General features: G+C 41.5%; 1 protein-coding gene across 6 annotated transcripts in view; it reads left to right on the top strand.

The window, feature by feature from the left end:
• The window catches only part of LOC126924921 (protein artichoke-like), a 175,575-nt gene extending 160,721 nt beyond the window's left edge, over positions 1–14,854 (top strand). For all 6 annotated transcript variants that reach the window (XM_050739918.1, XM_050739914.1, XM_050739917.1 and 3 more), the window contains 4 exons: positions 8,070–8,445; positions 8,785–11,877; positions 12,261–12,598; positions 12,926–14,854. In XM_050739918.1, the coding sequence (XP_050595875.1) occupies positions 8,154–8,445; positions 8,785–11,877; positions 12,261–12,598; positions 12,926–13,489 (4,287 nt within the window). In that variant the 5' untranslated portion in view covers positions 8,070–8,153 and the 3' untranslated portion in view covers positions 13,490–14,854. The remainder of the gene's footprint in view (positions 1–8,069; positions 8,446–8,784; positions 11,878–12,260; positions 12,599–12,925) is intronic.
• The last annotated feature ends 6,742 nt before the right edge of the window (positions 14,855–21,596 follow it).

Below are 21,596 nucleotides of genomic sequence, written 5' to 3'. Positions count from 1 at the left end.
GCTCACAGCAGTGCCCAAGAAAGATCGCCTTTCCAATAGACTATCTTCTCTCTTCTGGTATCCCTCTCTTCTTATTAAGCAGAATACACAAATTTTTTTTCCCGTGCGGTAAAGAGATTCGCGTATGTACTTGGTGCCTGCGTCGGCCCTTTGAAGAATCCCGAGCAGCTTTTCCATGAATGCCGCGACCAGCACGGGTGGCTAACGAAAGGAATATTTTCTATAATTCCGCGCGGCGTTTCCTCCCGATGGAATTCACCGCGTCTGACGAGTGCCTCGTGTTCTAAGAATATCAAAGGCAGCTGTTCCCCGACCTCAAAGACCGTATAGCAATGCTCCTTCTCAATTTCCAACGGTGCTCGGGATCTACGTTTAGTCCTTGAACTTGTTTCAAAACTGTTAATCCTTTCGAACGCGTGGAATGTATTTTCCAAGTTCAATCGTTCTTGATTTTTCTCTTATTTCGAGCCATAGTATAATATCTCCCTCACTTCAATTGTATCACGAAATTAGAATCACCGTGTACATCGTTTCCACGATAATTAACATATTATCCTATGGTAGAATTTCTTTCACGGAGGACCGACTATAAGCATCGAAACAAGGCAATATTTCGCAATTTTCGTGGAATCATCGTGTTCCTAGAGATCTTTGACTCGATCCTAGAATAGCGTAGTTTGAGCCAGAACATGGAAATAGAAGGGAGAAATAAGGCACGTTTACTTGTTAGAAATCTGCGTCACAAACGGCAGGTTCTCGACTATCGTCGTGTCTAGAGACTTCAACCTAATTATCGTGCAGGCAGCGAGGTTGAAATTCCGGCAAGAAACCCTCGAAACTCGGCGGTACAAATTTTCATTGTCATCATTATAAATTCAGAGTCGTAATGTTCCGGCACAGTTTCGAGGATTTCGAGGAACTGCACCGGCAAAATGAATATGATTAGCTTTAATTTTATGCAAAGAGGTTAAAGAGGTTACAGCCCAAATCCCCACCTCCGATTTTTCTCCATCCTGGCCTATTCTCCTTCTTTCTATCTCTTCCTTTCTCTCTCTTTCGCCTCCCCGTTCTCCCTGCCCTACCGTCGGAAAGTAAGGTTTAACTTTTAATAATCAGGCAGCTGGTATAAGCTGCTAGCTTCGTGTCGGCGTTTGTGGAAGCTGCTTTTCGCCCGCGTTATAAGGAGTCGTTGCCCTAAGAGGATAATCATGTCCAGTGGCCTGGAAAGCGTTTTTCATCATGGCTTAGCGGCGTGTCTGTGATATTGGCCCGCGGCACCGTCAACGATGCGACGAATCTTTGAAATTTCGTTTCTGAAATTAGCATAACCGGGAGTTTTTATAACACGACAGAGGCTAACACTGCATTCATTACCGTAATTTTAGATTTTAGTAATATTCTCGATCGTGAGAGAATCTAGCAGGTCAGTGTTACGACACAGAACGACGATTAATCACTTTGAGACATGTCCGGGGCTCTTTGAGTTAATTGAGATCAGGGTTGAGAGAAATAGTTGATGGATTATGACATCGCTGACGTATCTTTATAATGCACGACAGATATTTGTACAAATTCATATTTTTATAAACAAGAGCAACGAAATGGAACCAAGGGGAATATTTATTTCGTCCACTAAATGTAATAAACAGTATCGTACGTTGGACATTTTATACGTTTCTTAAGATTACGTGAATTCTGTCCATTTTCTATGAATTCGTAAATGCTTGCAGTCTGGTTATTAAAAGAAAAATGGTAGCCTGACGATATCAAGAATATCTACGCGCAATTCTACCAAAGTTCCTCCGAGTTTCGACGTCTCCATTGATATTTTACAACCACGATTCTCAATTAGAAAGAAAGTACCAAGACACGTGTCTCGAGGAACCAAAGTCCTGGAAAGGGAACCGCTCCCTTTTATTATTCCGTGACGTGTGCAGGAAAGCTGGCTCGGTCGTGCCGTGCCATTTGCATTCTCATTACCATCGTCGGTGCTATTTAAATAGGTGAACAACTGCAAGCCTCTCGGTGGCTTATTAGACGTGGCTCTTTAGTTCGTCCCGAAGTTGGCCGATTCGACGAGGAGTCGACTCCAGTGCAGCCGTGCTTTGTCGTTAAAGGACGAGTTTCGTCCGTTCATTTTCAACGAAAAGAAATGACCTGACAGCGGTAGAAAACGCGTGGAGCAATTAAACTTTTGCTTAGTACGCGTACGACGAAGTAATTTCGAGAGCGGCTAGAGATGCGCGGCTTTTTGCGGAAATTAGAGGCACTGGAAAATTGGGTAACTGACAGAGTGTGAGGTGGCAAGGGGAAGCAAGCGAAGGGAGAAATCGTTAATGTGACAAATGGGTGATTCTGTGCCGGCGTTAAGAACGATTATGGAACGACAAATTCTCAAATATTCCATTCACGCGCGATAACGGTCACACCTACTCCTTCAATTCGAGGGTTGAAAGCTTGAAAAAACTAAAAGGCTCGGACAAGAGGCAGGGTTAATTGCGCTTCCTTTCGACAGCGGTGGACCGGAGGATGGCTGGAAGATGTCGCGGGAGGGTCGAAAGGATTCTGTGGCATCCCTTTTATATTCAACGCAGCGCGCTTCATTAGCGAACGCGGTTTCGTCCGTGTACCGCAACGATTTAATCCGAACTTGCGCGCTCGCTGTCGCGCCGGAATTCAATTTTCTTGCGGTCTTAATGGACCAAAACGTTCCAGACCGCGAGTTCTACGATGGCTCGTTCCGCCAGCGCAACGACGAGAATCGATGTCCGTGATCCTGCCAGATTGGTCGAATCGTATGGATCCTGTCTAGATTACGGATCTTCTAACCCGCCAGCGGCTTGTGAGGTTTGATCGTAAAGTAATCGAGAAGCTTGCACGCGGATGTCTGTGGTCGAACCTTCCACTATATACAATGAATCAACCCTATTCATTCGGGATGCGAATCCAAGTAAAAGAGGATTGAGAATTTCGTATAGCCGATACTCCCCCGACCCACCTTTTTGCTTCTCTCTCGCGCGACTACGATCGCCATAATCATCTTGATTGGACATTTTATGAATTAATTGAAATATTGCACATTTGGACTGTTAGAATCGATAGTTTCTAACTAAGATTATAATTGTCGCTTAAATTTGTCCGACTACGTAACTGTAAGTATTGCCCAAGGATTGTAAAATTATATTTCTTCCACTTATTATGTCTTCGGAATATTATGTTTTTGAAAGAGAATAATTATCCCTTCCGTGGAAGAAGATAATTTGGATAATCGTTCATCAAGTAATACATTGTAACGATCTCGTGATAGAAATTCCTATACGCGGTTATCTAACATCATCCTGATTACATAGATGCTGTGAGTTATTTCGCGATACGGAATTCTAATAATCTATCGTTGCTGAAACTAGTTCACCGAGCATTGAGAAGTAACCGAGAAGTTTGCACGGCACTCGACGCACTCTGGATGCTGAAGTAGCAAAGATGAGCGGCGTGTATTGTGGGTAACGCTCTGGGATTCAACTGTACGGGATCAATAAGGGATAAAACGGTGGATGGTAAGAGGATCCAAGTAACAGAATATCAGGCAATTTCTATTTAAATATTGGAATCTAGTGACCTAACAAATGCAGAAGGATTTAGGATTTACGAAAACAATTTGTTGTATCGCTCAACCGACCATTATTTGTGAGTGTCTGCAAAATCGATAAAATATTTATTTAGATAGATTTATGTCAATCGATCGCATGTAGTTTCGCTAATATATTCCGCTCTCATGAATGTAAAGGATCTATCTCTGTACCCTAATTCTAATCTGTTTGGAACTTGCTCCTACAACACAAAGCCAATTCTGCTTTGCGAAACTCGAGTAATGGAAGCTCAAGTATACTTCGGTTCTTCGGGATTCACAGCTGAAATAGAAATTACAATTTGTTCCGCGGTCGCAGATTTCTATTTGCCATGCTGTTTACCATCCTTCGTCGTTGATTTTCGTAGATGTTGCTTCATAGACAAAGCTCCTTCGTTTGAAGACAAATATATTTATTTTCATTTTTTAACATAAGCTAACAAAAGGTAATTAAAATCTGTCGTGTTCTTTCCAAATGCCTTGACAAAATAATTGCACTCGTTTCCTTCGAGAGGAACATCTAGAAAAATGTTCGCTCTGCTTTGCCATCTGCACGTAGATCGATAAATTTAGTTGCAGGACAACGTTCGTAACAGCGAGATGAAGATTTACGAGTCTATGAAATACGACATATTAAAATTTACATTTTAAAAACCGTGTCAGTAGAAAATAGTCTCCGGAAAGACACAGTCGTGCCAGTATTTCCTGTCAATATTTATCAACTTCTCTACTTACACACCCATGCATGGAATTCTGAACAGATAGTAAATCTAGGTTAGATCCGCGAGTGATCTACGGACGAATCCTTTTTTCATGATACAGCGATAAACGGAAGAACATAAGATGCGCCCCACGGAAAGTATTCAATTTCATCTGGTGTATTTCGACTTGGCGAATGCAGTTTGAAGATTAAGCGTCGCTGCAACGCTTAATTAAATGCGGCACGAGTGTCTCTCGCAATGCAGCTGTGCTTGGGTTCGCAGGGAAAGCCGGCGTCCTTTATTAAACCCTGCCATATTTCGGTCCTTCCCCATACGAGGCATTTTCCACGAGAAACTAGCGACGACGAGGTTCTCTCTTCGTATCACCCCACCGCCACGACACCTGTACGCTTTTGAAGGCATTAACTGGCGAAACGAGGAAAACAGTAACACGATCATTACGATAGTCACGTGCGTAGAATCGGCGCACGTGCGTGCTACGTTTCTGATGCTTGTCGACGGTACACCAACGGAATTCTGCTTAAATTATAATCAATCTCCAGAGACTGAAAACATCAACTACACGCGTGGCGGTCATAGAAATCCACGACAACGAAGCACGCGCTTTATGGAAATCTGGTTTGAAGCGGCTCGCCGAAGACAACGAGAAAGTTAAATAGTCCTCTTTCGAGATACTTTGGCCGGAAAATTTTTACTCGAAACTGGCTGACTGAGTTGAGGCTCAGGCTTAAACTTTAAATGCTCCAGAGGCTACGTTCTTCGGAGAAGTTGCGAATCTCTCTCTCTCTCTCTCTCTCTCTCTCTCTTCAGTTACCTATTCCGCTCAGACATCTACCAATTGGAAATTAATGGCCACCGATTTATCGCCGCTCAAGATCTCTTCTATCTCGCGAGGACACGAATTCGTAATTTCTAGTGTCTACTAACAAGCCAGTTAGTCTGTGAGATCGTATAAACTTTACGAGATGCTATTCCAAGAAAGCGCACACGAATGAAGCAGGAATATCGAATCCAGCTCTGTATTTCCTGCTTCAACTCCACGCAGGCACGAATTCCAAAGAAGCACTTATATCGAATTGCAAACGACGTGAAGCATTACGAGCACGAAAGACTCACGAAAAATCATATTAATAAACAGCGCGTTGCTGCGAGTAATCAGGCTCGAGCTCGAGACCGTCGCACGCGACCGGTAATGATTAAAAATCTGCATTACGCATTAATTAAAAGCTCAAAGCCGTGGCTCGTAACGCCGAAGGAAATATTGATTTTTCTACTTCACTGCCGTTCTCTGGGCATCTAACCTGCGGTAAGCGCAACCCCTAACAAACTTGTTCTCCTTAACTAGATGTTGAACATAACCTGCAGGGAACTTACGAGTCCTGACGCTTCTGTATTTCCGAATACACCCGTCTTACACACGACCGGCCGGCTGCTATCGAACGTCTATTTGGAAATCCTGTTCAACAGTCAGCCGATCCAGTCATATTTTTCCAAACGTAGCGGGTCATTGCGCGCCTGACGACATCCGAGCCCCGAAGATTTACCACAGACATTAAATTACGACCGGCTGATCTTGGGGATCACGACTCTCTTTGTACGAATTGGAGCAAGCCAAGGTGCAGAATCCCGTGTCTGATATATGAAACTTCTGATATCCATTGGAACTGGCATCGTTATGCAAATAATAAATGAAAATATTGTACGAAATATACGTTTGGTGAAAAACGGACGAATAATTATTTAGTTCCTTTCACAATGTAACTGTAAATTAGATGAATAACTTTCTCGTTATACATGCCTAAAACAATTATACTTTCACAATCTTATAGAACTTATAGAACAAAACATTATAAAATGATAAAAATTTGAGTATCTTCTACCATTGTTTCCTAATCATTTTAAAGATTTGCTTCGTTTTCCCTAAATGGCCTAATACTTATAAACTGGACCGTATATATTCGTATTATGTGAGAACATACATATTTAGATAGTTTTTACTACGATGCACCGCAATTTTGATATGTATTCGGAGTCATAAACAGGTCTTCTTTACTCGCTGAATCAGGTTCAGTCTGAGTGTATTTGCGTAACGACGAACGGTTATACTCCACCTGGCCGTTTATGCTAGCTGGCAGCGTATTCGTCCCGAGAAGACCGTCTCGTTCTACTTGCTGTGTCAAGTGCAGCCTCGCTATATTTGTCTATTCAAGAACGGTACGATTCTACTTGCTGAAATACCCATAGTAGTGTGTATTTACTCGCGCGCTGACGAACCTATTCCGCCTCTGGAGCATGATTCAAGTTGTACATCTACAACCGGAACTTCGTTGACCAAGTCGCGCGCTGTTCTCGCCTTTTAATCTAGTTATAATCAATATTTGTCCGCGTGATAACCCTATTTTACTTCGCCGAGTAAACTCGCGTCCCAATGTCTGACTAGTAACCGACCAGTTCTACTCCCGCCTTACGCACGATTTTATCTCGTATTATTTTGCATCGCGTCATTATGCAAATGTGCGTGTGATAAAAATACTATACTGTAGCAGAAATTACACACTGCGGTTTCTAAGTTATCTTGATCATCGAACTGATCATTCCGCGGGAGCTTACGTAACGTTGTAAATGTTCTGAGAGTATTTACGTTGAACGAGGTACGCGAATAGTAGAACACAGGTATCGATTAATCGTAAATGTAATCCACTCGCAAGCATACGGAATTACGCATGAAAAAGTTCGCGTGCGTGAACAACCTCCGCTCTTTTATCAACGTTTTACTGACATTAACATTTTCTTGGAATATTTCTTCACGCACATCGGCTAACAATCTCGAACGTACGTGTTCCATTTTTCGGGTCACACGAATTACGTATGAATCAAAGAATATTGTCACGAAGCGTAGAAGTTTTCATCCAAATGGATAACGCGTATTCTTTTGGGACTCCATACAAACGATACATCGCCACATCGTGCGAAGAATCGATTATTCTAATTCAAACATGGCTCGATTCTTAGTAATTTCACCTGTTATTAAATGTATTACAAATCCCTCGTTCTCGACTTTGATACGAAGAAACACACTGCCAAGATAAAGTATAAGTGAAAAAAATCATAAAGTCCGAGGGAATATTTCATAATACGTGGCACGCGACTGAGCTATTAACCTACCATTATGGAAGAATCAACGCTCCACGTAACGTTTTGAGTTAACTGTTACGTGTACGCGAGTGAACGCCATTGAACGCGTTATAAGAGGAAGTTCTGTACCTGAGAATTTGGCTTAAGGACATAAAATTCTGATAGCCGAATTCCTGAATTTTTTCCACCTAATTATCTCTCATTTCCAACGACGTATTTTTACGGGCCGTCAAAGACAAACTAGCTCAAAGCTATTCTGCATTCCGATGATTTGTGGCAGGTACTTAGAGTGCGTGTGTGAGATTATGCAGATGCGTTGCGATGATTAGTGACTCTAAATCACGCAATTATCGGCTATCGAAGATATGATTATTAGGCGTGAGAGAGATTAGGAGTAGCAAATAGCTAACTGCTACGGTCATTATTTTATCATGTAGATAGAAATATTCAGAAATTTATAAAAGGTAGTACTGTGAGTTATACATACAATAGAAATCATTTTACATTAAATTATACTTTTGCTAACATATTTCCCGAATTGTGAATTACTCTGCATTATTTATACAACCAATAACGCATTTGTGTAGGGGCACAGCAGCAAGATCGAGTGTCGTTAAGAGAAACGATGAGAGGATTGAGACGAACCTGGACCGGAACGGCGCGATAATAATATGTGGATGACTTGGCCGCGGACGAGACGCAAGTGGCGGGACTCGGACTCGTCGCGTGGCGGACACGAGACTCGTGGTAACCGCGACGGTTTTCGTTTTATCTATTCGGTGGTGTTAGCTGCTTGCATGGCAGCACAGGAAGCGAGAAGCGCCAAGTGTCCACCGCCAGACACGATACCTGGCTGCCCTTGTTACAATTTCGAGGACGGGCTGTTCCTGGAATGTGCCGGGGCCACCGAGGAATCCCTCAGGACCGCTTTGTCCAGTGTAATACACGCCGCTGGAGGAGAAGGTACGTACTACGCGAGGCCACCATCTATGACGAGGGAATACATTAGGATAAATAAGGGATTTCGTTTCCGCCGGACGGGATTTTCTTCCCCTTTGTCCCGAGACCCGATTAAGCAAGCTTGTATTCAACACCGCACGGAATAATTACCCGAATACGTTTAGATTGTGTTCTCAATTAAGGGATCTCGAGTAACTCCTACGTTTATCTCGCTGAACTGGTTTTTATGCAAACAGATACTACGTCTCGAATAGCTTTGAATCCATTATACCACATACTCAACGTATAATCTACGTGTTTTAGTTAAATAGATCGAGTGAATTACGATAACGACTGTTCCAGGAGCGATAGTTCAATCCCTAAGCGTTTACGAGCTGGACAGAAGAGTGGAGGAACTTCGATCTATAGCTTTTCCAGCCGGATCTCAAATCAGGCATCTGCAGATATCTCATTCGGCAATTCGCGAGATAAGCGAAGATGCGTTTAAACGATTAAGCAAAAGCTTAGAATCCTTGGCGCTGGTGTCTGGACGACTTCCACACGTGCCGCAGAAGGCGATGGCAACCTTGAGTTCCCTGAAAGCTCTGGATTTAGAGGCGAATCTGGTGCACGAGCTTCCTAGTTACAGCTTCTACGGACTTTCTCTGATTAAATTAAACCTGAAGGGCAACCAGATAATAAAAATATCGGAATACGCGTTCGCAGGCTTGGAAGATACTCTGACGGATCTAAGTCTGGCTGAAAATAAAATCCGAGTATTCCCTATGACGAGTTTAAGGAGATTGGAACACCTAACGTCGCTTAGACTAGCCTGGAACGAGGTATCCGAGCTTCCAGAAGATGGATACTCGAGATTAGACGCTCTAAACTTTCTCGATCTAACCAGCAACAACTTCAAGAAGATCCCTCTCAACTGTTTTCGCTGTTGTCCGTCCCTCAAGACTCTGTCTCTCTACTATAACGCCGTCGAGTTCGTCGATAAGGACGCGTTCATATCACTGATCGATCTCGAGTCCATCGATCTAAGCCACAACAAGATTGTGTCACTGGATGTATCCACGTTCAGAGCAAACCAGAGGCTTAGGTCCATCGATCTTAGTAACAATCACATTCATTACATCCGCGGCGTGTTCTCCAAGTTACCAGAGCTGAAGGAGCTATTCCTGGCGGAGAACAACATCCTGGAAATACCCGCTGAAACGTTCGCTGGAAGTACAAGCTTATCGGTGGTGTATCTTCAACAAAATGCTATTAGGAAAATCGACGCGCGCGGTCTAGCGACGTTAAGCCACCTGACACAGCTACACTTGAGCGGCAACTACATCGAGAAAGTGCCGCGAGACTTCCTCGAGCACTGCGACAATCTCTCGACCCTGTCTCTGGATGGAAACAACATCCGCGAGTTGGAGGTGGGGACGTTCGCGAAAGCAAAGTCGTTGAGAGAGCTGCGACTGCAAGACAATCAGATTACCGAAGTAAAGAGAGGAGTTTTCGCGCCTTTACCATCGCTCTTGGAACTGCATTTACAGAATAACGCGATAACGGACATGGAAACCGGCGCTTTGAGATCCCTGCACAGCCTCCAACACGTGAATCTTCAAGGTAATCTTCTGGCGGTGTTAGGCGATGTGTTCCAAGTGTCGAACGATGTCGGACAAAATGGAAACAGCGGCAGCTCGTTGGTCTCCATACAGTTGGACAACAACGGCCTCGGTGTCCTGCACAATGACTCCTTAAGAGGCCAAGCGTCGGTCAGAATCATGTGGCTCGGCCACAACAGATTAACCCGCCTCCAAGCTCCTTTGTTCCGGGACCTGTTGCTGGTCGAGCGATTATATCTAACAAATAACTCCATCTCACGAATCGAGGACACCGCCTTTCAGCCAATGCAGGCACTCAAGTTCCTCGAGCTAAGCATGAACCGCTTAAGCCACGTGACAGTGAGAACTTTCTCGGAATTACACGAGCTGGAAGAACTTTACCTGCAAGACAATGGGCTGCGTCGCTTGGACCCTTATGCATTGACCGCTTTGAAGCGACTTCGCGTACTTGACCTGGCCAACAATCATCTGAACGTGTTGCACGACAAGATCTTCCAAGAGGGCTTACCAATCCGGACATTGAATCTAAAGAACTGTACCGTTAGCGTAATCGAAAACGGAGCGTTCAGAGGGTTGAACAACCTGTACGAATTGAACTTGGAACACAATCATCTCACTGCCTCTACGTTGGATCGTCTTGACATTCCGGGACTCAGAGTGTTGAGAATATCGTACAACAATTTTAGTCAGATCAATGGAAACTCTTTAGACGGACTACCGTCTCTTCAGCATCTGGCCATGGATTCTTCTCAACTCTACAGAATGCCACCAGAGATATTCTCGAAGAATAAGAATCTTGGTAAACTTCTGTTAAGCAACAATCTCCTCCGGATGCTACCTAGTCTGCTCTTCCTTGGTTTGGACTCGTTGAAAGAAGTAAAACTGGACGGTAACAGATTTCAAGAGATACCGTACGACGTGTTCGCGAACGCTACTACGGTTGAGTTTCTGTCATTGGCTAACAACGTGATTGTAAACGTAGACATGTCAAGATTAAACGGGTTGACCAATTTACGGGAATTGGATCTGCGTGGTAATTACATCATGACTCTTTCTGGATTCGCCGGCGTGAATCTCTCTCGATTGATATCGGTAGACCTGAGTCACAATCATCTAGCTGCTCTGCCGGCCAACTTCTTTGCCCGATCCAACTTACTTCGCAAAGTCGAATTGGCCGCTAACAAATTTCATCAGATCCCGGCGGTCGCCCTGTCCGCGCAAAATATCCCAAACTTAACCTGGTTGAATGTCACGGCCAATCCATTAGTCCGGATACACGAGATTAGTTCAAAAGCAAAGTATCCTGCTCTTCAGGAGATTCACATTTCTGGAACGAATCTGACGATCGTTACGAGCCAGGACTTCGAAGCGTTCCCAGCGTTAATGCACTTGTTCATGGGCAACAATATGATTTCGCGAGTGTCGCCGAGCGCGTTCCGCAGTTTGCTCGAACTATTAACCTTGGACTTAAGCATGAACGAGCTCGAGCTACTACCTCAGGAGAGATTAAAAGGACTGGAACACCTCAGGATACTTAATCTCACGCACAATCGCTTGAAAGAACTCGAGGATTTCCCGCCTGATCTAAAGGCCCTACAAGTGCTGGATCTCTCGTATAATCAGATCGGCGGTGTGGGTAAGAGCACGTTCCAACATCTCGAGAATCTCGCTGAACTTCATCTCTACGGGAATTGGATATCTTCCATTTCTCCGGATGCGTTCAAGCCCTTGAAGAAACTGAGAATTCTCGATCTGAGTAGGAATTATTTAGAGAATTTGCCGTTGAATGCCTTCCGACCACTGGAAACGCAAATACGGAGCCTTCGTGCAGAAGGTAATCCACTTAAATATTTTTTTCCTACTTACTCTTTTTAGTTACAGTTATTCAAAGATTTGAGACTTTCATGCTGGTATCATAGAATTTGTAAAATCTAAGGTACGAACTACGTTTCTAAGGAAGATGAGTGCGATGGTGCTAATTGCCATCGCACGATCCACTTCATATTCAGAAAAATTCAACGATAAATTCAAAGATTCTCTGAAATTCTAAAATTCTCTGGATAATTATGATTTAGATAGACGGCACGTGTCGTAAAACTAAAATTGTTATTAACATTCCCGAGGTATAGTGTAGCAACTTTACTTATACGACAGCGATATTCATCCATCTCTCGTGAAACAGCAATTATGCAAGATTAAACGTTTTTCTGAATATAGAGAACCCACTGCACTGCGGTTGCGAGTCTCAAGAGCTCTGGGAGTGGCTGCGTGATCATCAGAAGCTGGTGGGCGGTGGCGTAACACGGAATCGAGGGGGTGGATTGCGAATGAACGACATGGACAGCGGATTACTCAGGTGCCAACAGCCACCGGAATTACAAGGATTGGTGTTCCTCGAGCTGGACCCGCACGCCTTCTGTTCCGCGCCTCTCGTCTTGAAACTTGCGATTCAAGATATCCAACCGTTCTCCGTTTTGGTATCGTGGCAGAGTAGAAATCACTCGGGTATTCGCGGCTATCAAGTGGCTTACCACACAATGGAAAACATCGATGAGGTAACACCAAAACGTTGTCTTTACATAATAATAGCTAATTTATGGATCCTTGGCCTCTATGGAATTTCTCAATTTGTACAATATTCAGTGATTAATTTTCATGTGCCTCTCTTTACATCTTCGTATTTTTCTTCTCGATCATTCTATATACCTACACCTATACACGAGAATTTATATCGATTAAAAACGCATGAAATCCTGATTGACACGATCAGATTCATAGAGGTACATGATCTACGAATTATTCTCTAATATATTATGAGTATACCGTATTCTGTTAAAATATTCCAATCTTGTTAATCTTCTTTTTCTCGATAAAATTTTCAGATCCGAGCAAAGATCCTGGAGCCAAATTCGCGTTCGACGAAACTCTCGAAGCTCTCCCCAAACACTCGGTATTTGATCTGCGTATTTGGCTTGGGCAACTGGATGGGCCAACGTCTCGAAGAAGACACGATGGACCAATTTAACTTCTCGAACCACGAAACATTCGAGTCGCCGTCGGATATGCAAATGGCAGATTCGTCTACGAGTCGTTGCACCGAAGTGAAGACCCTGGAATCACCGGACGCGGTAATCAGCAGCGATGGCTCGTCGATGGGCGACGTCGGTAGTGTCAGCAGTTTCCTGACAAGACGTTTGGGTTTGATAGTCGGCTGTTGCATGGGATTCGTTGTGTTCTTGCTTCTCGTGTCCGTTCTCGGCTATCTGAAGGTGAAGAAGCAAAGAGAGACCGTGAAGAGGGAACAACCGATTCCTCCGGAGTACATTTCCTACAGGCACTTTAGCATTCAGAGCGGAGAAGCTGGACACGCAGCCAGACAGGCCAGCCAAGACGGGCAACACTCGAACTTCATCAACAGTATGGGCAACACTAACTTGAATGTATGAGACAAGTTAAAAAACTCCCGAGGCGTGGAGGTTTCGAACGTTTGAACAGATCTGGATGGTTTTTCCTCCTGGGTTCTATCGTCAAACGCGTAACCTTCCCGACTCGTGGCAGTTTTCTCCTTCTCAATCGAACTCGAACCCTTAAATCGAAGTTAAATAATCAACCGAAACGAGAAGCTCTCAAGGAAGATCGTCGACTTTGAAGCGACGAAAGGAAACTTCAGCGGAAAAGTTTGTGCCGCGTTTGTGCAAACACTAAAAGTGAACGACCTAGTTAACCGAGTATTTTATATGTGAATTTTCTACGAGTCTTAACTTTATTCGATATAGCTTTACTCGGTGGACCGTGAACGTACGTAACAGGCTCTGTACGGCAAGTGTGTTCGGTGCATCGTGGTATGCGTAGGATCGGAGAATTTCATTACGCAGCAGTCGCGTTCTCTGGACGATTTACGAGTATAAACATGGTACGCAAGGACCCATTCGGACTCGCGCGAAGCATGGTGTATTGTGTTTTCTAAATGGCTCGGCAAACCGGTCGCGTGGGTAACGGCGTAACAGCGGACAATGCGACGCGTCGTTTCGTATAACTGCGTTCTTGAATTTCCGCTAGCAACGCAGCAAGGGGCCAGTTACCCTGTCAGACAATGATGAATCGCGTAGCGGAGGTACGACACTATCGTGCGAGGATCATCGTTCGTGGATCGTTCGTACGCTGGTAACGAGACACGTTTGTACATAAGTGAACAGTTTCGAATCGTTGTAGCGAGATGAACAGCGACGTTCAAGAAGAATTCAAACAATTTAGGCGAACAATTTCAACGATTCTTCATTTAGCAAAATGTAGCTCAGTTAGGCTGAAAGCATTGATTCCGCTTGGCTCGATGTAGAAGTTAAAATCGACTCGCCAAAAAAGAAAAACGTCTTTTCGCGTTCGTGAATTAAGCAAAACATACAACGTCGGTATTGATTCTTCGAGTTCGCGACTTTTCGAGTATATCGTTGATATCGTTGTTGCATCGTGGAAACGTGCACTCGTGGAAACGAATATTTGGTACTGTGGGACTATCGCACCTCTTTGCTGTATCATAGGCTAAACGGCACGGATGTTATCAGAATATACATTGGAAATTAGGTTGCGTAATAACCAGCGAATCGTAGTTCAGGTGACAAAGAGAAACTGGGCTCTAGCGAGAATGTAACTGCGATAGGCCATGTTGCTCGTTGCGTTGAATAGAACCGGATACGGTCGATAAGTGTGTATCGTGAATGTTCGAATGCATCGTGAAAGATCTCACATGCTGTGTACTGTAACATATACATATGTCACTGTAATAAAAATGCAAATTCTTTTTTAACCAACAACTTGTTGTATGAACATCCCTTCTAAATTAATATCGCCCAAAGATATCCACTTTCCAAAGAACAAAAGATATCCAGTTATCAAAAATTTCCAAGAATAATTTTACGTTTCGAATTTTCGACGAATTTCCGACAGATAAAATAGAATAAAATATGAATTCCATAAGTAAAATAGAATGTTAAAATAAAGAATATTGAAATTATTCAAATAAATAAATATTCAAAGCAGAAAAATCGACAGAATACTCGGAACGTTTTGGATAATTGGAATCCTTAAAATAAGCCGCGTACTCCCAACTAATTTCGGTTCGCTTCTACCTCTTCAACCCGATTCTCTGTTTGTATAAATTTGTATAAATTTATTTGTTTGTATAAATTTTCCAGCGTCTCAACAGAATATTCCCTGTCCACTTTATCGTATTTCCTTGCATTAACACCTCTTGAAAATCTTAACGTGATTTTCTTTTCTTTTTCTGCTTCCCTTTTTCCAACATCTAGAAATTAATCACCGATTCGTAGTGTAATTGATAATTGTAATTTGCAAATTAATCACAATCGATCTGTCATACATACAAAGAATCAGAATTTCTGCTAGAAGATGCCAAAGACGAGAAACGTGTTGCGAAGATGTCGGATAACCGCGGTGATAGGGCGGTGGGCTGTCGTTCACAGAGGACATGAAATTGCGTGAAATAAAGGACAAAAACGTAGAGTGGAAACCATCCACAGCGTACACATTTTTCTCGGCTGATAGAGCTGTCCAAACGTTTTTCGTTTCGCTCTTTAATCCCATTTGATGCACGCTTCACCAGCCACCTACTGTCCTACAGTTACATTCTAAATGGAGACTATTAATCGCGGATACGTTCAAATGCGCGAATGCTACTGAAAAAAAAACCTCGCATTAAAAGTGGCCGGCTCGTTTGTTCGAATCGCGTTATTACAAACAAAAACACCAACTCTTTGATCAACCTGCAAACTTGATTGAGCAAGAGATATTCCGCTTTCCACAATTTCAAAATTAAAATATCGACCGTTTAAACAGCAAAGGATCTTTATCAGTAATATCAGTCACTCGGGAATATTTTAATATATCGTAGAGAAATTTTTAAAGTTATGAAATTAAGTTTCCAGAATGACGCGTCTCCAATCATGTCGATGATTCGGTATTAGCCATATAGTAAATTCGAATGAAATTTCGAATTTAATGAATTTGTCAGATTCTTAATTCGAATCTGCTGATATTTCAATACAAGAGAAAGAAAGATAAAACACGATGGAATTGTACGTTGCATTTCGATTATTTATACAGCTGTTGCTTAAAAAGTTTACTTAAAAGCTAGACAAGCTTCGGATTGAGCGCGGTGGATGTGGCGAAAGGAACCGGGAAACAGCCTTGGAAAAAACTTTCTCTAATCTTGCCACTTTAGAAGCGTCGCACGGAAAGACGAGTAGAAACGGGTAAAAACACAACGTGTCTTTTACGACAAAATGTAGAAACGTGTAAAAGTACAAGGAGTGGCTTTCAAAGAAAACTTCTCTAAGACCGCGCATTCAACGCAAATTGAAATTGTTTGAATCATCATGCCCTCGTAACTATTTTCAAAGCGGTATTTCGATAGCTACTCCGTAAAACAATAAACGACTTTTTCAGAACGTTTAGAGATAACGTTGAAAATTCCCCGCAGTACTTAATTCTTAAAAAAGCTGCACGATTAAATTATGGCTATTAGACAGCTACTATCTGTATTAAATATCATAGTACACAACTCAATTATTAATTTTGTTATCTACAAAGCGTTAAAGACACGTACTTTTTGTATCTGATAGCGATAGGTAGATATGCGAAATAATCACTTTCAAAATTATTAGTTCTAAATTCTTGCTGATTTTGTTGCATTAGCAGAGGATTAATTTCCAACATATTTCATGAAAATTCAAACGAGTACCGGTTACTCCAATAACGATAGCGCCTCGTTTAAAGTCGCTCTTAATTACTTGGTCCGAATAATGACTGAAGCAGGACTAATTGTAAGCCGGTTTATCGTGCCGCGGGTTGGATGAACTGATAGAAATGTCTGTGATAGTGGGAGCCGCAATGCCTATCTCGACATCTCGTCGAAAATAATGGTACCTTCGAGCGCTCGATTCTCACATATTATCGGTCGCTATCGATGAAATTTCGATCTCCTCCAACTCTCTCCTCTCCATCGCTATTTATCAGAAATATCGAGTACCATGCATAAATCGATCTTTTCCACGTAATACTCCGTGCCTTTTGTTAAAAAAAAAAAAAATAAAATAAAATAAAATGAAATTCGTTGGAACGGTTTTCACAGATTGCTTGATACATCCTTTATCGAGTAACTATAGCCGTAAATAACTACTGTTGCGAATTAAAGAAAATAATCTACAAAGTTAGCTACTTGTTTTCAGGAATCGCGCGTCCGATTAAATTAATTCTTTCTCAACCCTTCTTTTTTTCTGTTCTTCGAAGCTAAAGAAGTCCGAGAAACTTTTTAAAGATCCTTTGTTTTTAGTTAGAAGACGGAACTTCTTTCGGAAACAATCCTGGAACCACAGACAGAGCACTAACGCAGTGGCCGATTGTCCTTGCGTCGGACTTGCGCCAACTCGGTTAACACTTCGAGTACCGCGGATCGATATTACTCGTTCGTTTTCCGCTCTCCCACATAATTCTCTTCTTCACGATTCCGATTACGTCCGAGACTTTTCCGATTCGACACCAAACGGTTAGCTGAAAAGCCCCCGGCTGAGATTACGTAACTCGCTAAAATCACGTACTTCACTCGTTTATCATGATCTTGACTGCGGTTTCAAGCGAACCTATTCGCTTTCTAACCTTCTTCTTTCTCTATCGCTATTAAAAAGCACACAAATGGAGCAAACAAGGTTCATTCTCAAAAGCCGTACTCTGTCAAGGCAGCAGCTATCGCTAGACCACGAATTTTTATGTATTTATAAGAAGCTTAAATACCTACAAATATATAAAATGCACAGAATATACAAGATTATATTAAAATGTCCAAAATCAAATACAATAGTACGTACTTTGTTCATTCGAACAAGTTAATGTTCAGCATCGGTTAATAAAAATATGAAATTGCGTAAATATCGGTGGCAATCCAACTATCGCGCCCAGAGAACCAAAAGAATCAAAGAGATCCTAGCCAAACAACCGGAAAACTAAAACCGCAAAATCAGCATTAAGACTGATTACAGTTTCGCTGCCATTAGTTCACCGCTAGAAACCAAACAATTTTCCCCCACTTTTGCACCATTAAGTGTATTAGTTCGATTTAGAGCTTCGAATTTGCCGACTTCCAAAGTTACTCGTCACCAATGACAAGTTACACCACCGAATTTCATCGATGGTCCATCTTTCCGTTCGAAGGAGGAGAGAGGGAGAGAGAGAGAGAGGCAGGAAGGGAGAGAAGACGGCTCGTTTCCTTGAAATTCGGCGTGGAAACGGGCTGGATAGATGTTGTTTCGATCGCAACACGTGCTTTGCCACGATTAAGTCCCAGCGACGGAATTACCCTTCCACTGTATAAGACGGATTCGGTCTTGGTTGAAATGTTGAGCTCTTGGTTGGAAACGATGTTACATGCACGATTCGTAGCGTCATGTTCTGCGAATGGGAATCGGGGTTGTCGATAACGACAGACAAGATCCGAGGAACTCGTGAGATAGCTGAGTGTTCGCGTGCTTCCATAGTTTGCAAATAATTGCATTTCATCGTCAAATCTGCGTGTTATTCTTGCGCCCCAATCTGATTAAATGTAGTCTCGATCATGTTTCTATTTGTTAATCCTGCTGTTTTCTGGATTATTTTAGAACCAATCGTATCTCTTGTTCCTTAGGCTGGAAGAAAATATCGAAGTGGATGCTAATGTATTTCTTAAAACAAAATATTGAGTTACCGATCATCGGTTTATTAATTTCCATGGAGATTTCGATTAAAATGAAAATGAGATTGGATATAAAAGTCCGAAGACGATAACAGAGTTACAGATAGTCGAAAGAAGTTAATTCATAATTTATTAACGCTACAAACAATGTGCCATTGAAAAGAAAGATATCGCATGTAGAGTGCACAAAACGGAGAACAATTGAACTTCGAAAGGAATTGAAACATCAGCTTTTGGCCCTATACAGACTGTTCAGCGATGCGATCGAAAATTTGCAAACATTCCTCTCTCGCCATGAGAACTCGTGTTCACTTGTAAAAAAAATTGCCTCGTAAAAATTCAGCCGAGCGACAAATGGAGGAAGAAATCGAAAAATCGATGACAGCCAACAAAAAATTTTCGCTCTGACTTTCGGCGATTTCAATTGATTGTTGGACGACAGCAAAACCGCGATATGTTACTCCCCATGGGAAAACTTTACAAGAGAGCAACATTTCTCGACGCGATTTTTCATTTGTGCAATGGATATAAATTAACAAGTTCGACGTCTGCTGCAAACTAACCCTGTTAGATCAAATAAAATACTAAAGGACAAAAGTTAAACTCCTCGTAGGTTAACGACTGAGCCATCAATTAAACTCAATTAAATTATCTTTATAAAACGATCGATAGATCTCTCTCAAAGAAATTTTACTTGCTCGATTTATGGAATCTATAGAGCGTTATCATTTTTCTATTGAAACTGAATAAACAAAGATATCGAGCGTTATATCTAAGGTTTATTATGATTAGCAAATATGATAGCTTGTATGTCAAACAATAATGAGAACGATAACCGTGATTGTATTTTCAATTAATTTCCTGGTGAAATGGGAACGATCAAATGTACAGTACAGTGTTAACAATACACAGATCGTACATTATCTTCCATAATTATCGATCTCGTGACTATTTATATCAACATCGTAATTACTATTTCTAGTAATTTAATTTGAATTTACTCTGTACATTAATATCTTTCTAGAAGGAATTAAGAAATAACGAACATTTAGTACGACGGCACCTTGGAATAAAATTGTATTGATAATTACAAAATTTCCAATTTTATTACAATTTCTTTGTACTTTTGTGACTACTTTGACTTTTGTAACTACCTATAAGTAACTGAAAAATCTTACGTTGGATCTACGTGCAACGAACGTTCGCGAATGAACGACACATTCGATAATTCATAAGCGTGGCACGATTTTCGGGCTTTTCTCTTTCCAGCTGGATTTCCAGTGAAATAATCCGACGAGCATGTGCCGGGAGTTTTATTTCGTTTAATTTCCTCCCGGGAACAATATCTTTGGCGACGCGTATAATCAGTGCATTTGGGTAATAGGCTACTAAATATTATCCCCAGAGTAAAATTTTTCTCCAAAATATTTTTTAATGCAACATTGTTGGCTTTGCATCGTTCAACCCGGAATTTTGTTCCTCGTTTTCTCTTTCTCTCCTTTTATCTTTTAGCAGTGTACTTTGAACAATCACGACGAATAAACCATATTCGAATATTTCTAAAAATATTATACCGGTGCAATGACACAAACTTTATAAAAAGATGAAAATCAGATTTTTTGGTACTGCAACTAAGAGTAAAAAGCCACATGGAACTTATAAATTATGACAATGATGATGAAATCGGATTAACATGAAATTATATAGTTCCCTTGGTCATCATTCGCCATCTTAGCAAGGAGAAATTTATGCACATTATTCGTGCGCATTTTGGAGAATTGTAGATGAAACACGTTTTAATCCCTATTATTTAATATTTATCTGCATTTGGATATTTCGTGTACAAAGAGCTTTTGTCTTTCGTAATACTGAAACATCAAACGGAAAATGATTTTATAATACCTTATTTTTATTAACCAGTATTTTAATTAAAATTGAACGTGTTTGCTAACTGATGTGCACACATACACTTCCCTTTCATCGCATTTCATCCATTATTATTTTTTATAACACACACATTATTTATATTTCCAGAACGAAAAATCAACCGCATGTCACATTTTTTAATTCAGACGTATTAAATTTAGTCGGAAAAACATGGCTTTGGTATCGCGATAGAACGTTCGCTTTTGATGAGATTTCTAGTGTACAGCGAACGAGAATTATGTGGTTTTATTCGAATCAATCGAAGCCATCCATTCGCCATATCCGCGCATCAAATACTCTTTTTATATTTCCAAGAAACAAGCTGCCTTTCTGTTTCGTAATCCCATTCTCGTTTCTACTATTACAAACATTAAAATATGTTTGCGATCAGAAAATGGAAATCATTTTAATTAAACAATAACCATTTTCTTTGCTCTCGTTGAAGGAGCTGACTTGATCGTATCTAAAGTAACACTCGTTCCATCTCTCGTCGTTGTTTCGATAAAACATCCATGTATTATTCATACACCAGCGTGGCAACAGGATTTTCCAGCAAATTTCGTGATGCACGAAAACTCGAGCTGTCGCGTGCATCGAGACGCGACGACGAAATACGTAGGCCCACGAATTTCACTTTGAATCTTTTTAAAAATAAAGAAATTCTACCGCCTGTAAATATCCCGAAGTTCTTGACCCTTTTTCGCAAAATAATTCACCGATCGATATTTTTGACCTACAGAAATGACTGTGAACGTTTCAGAAAAATATACCACGTCGTTCAACAACGATGTAGTAACCTTGAAATTGCATATATTCCATAGTCACTTTTTAATACCTGTAGTAACTTAATGGGTCTTTAGAGTAAGGACAAGTAATGATGTTTTGGT

Source organism: Bombus affinis, chromosome 15 (assembly GCF_024516045.1).
Source record: "Bombus affinis isolate iyBomAffi1 chromosome 15, iyBomAffi1.2, whole genome shotgun sequence".
NCBI lineage: Eukaryota > Metazoa > Arthropoda > Insecta > Hymenoptera > Apidae > Bombus > Bombus affinis.
Note: the sequence above shows the minus strand (reverse complement) of the source record. Positions and strands in the feature narration are given on the sequence as shown.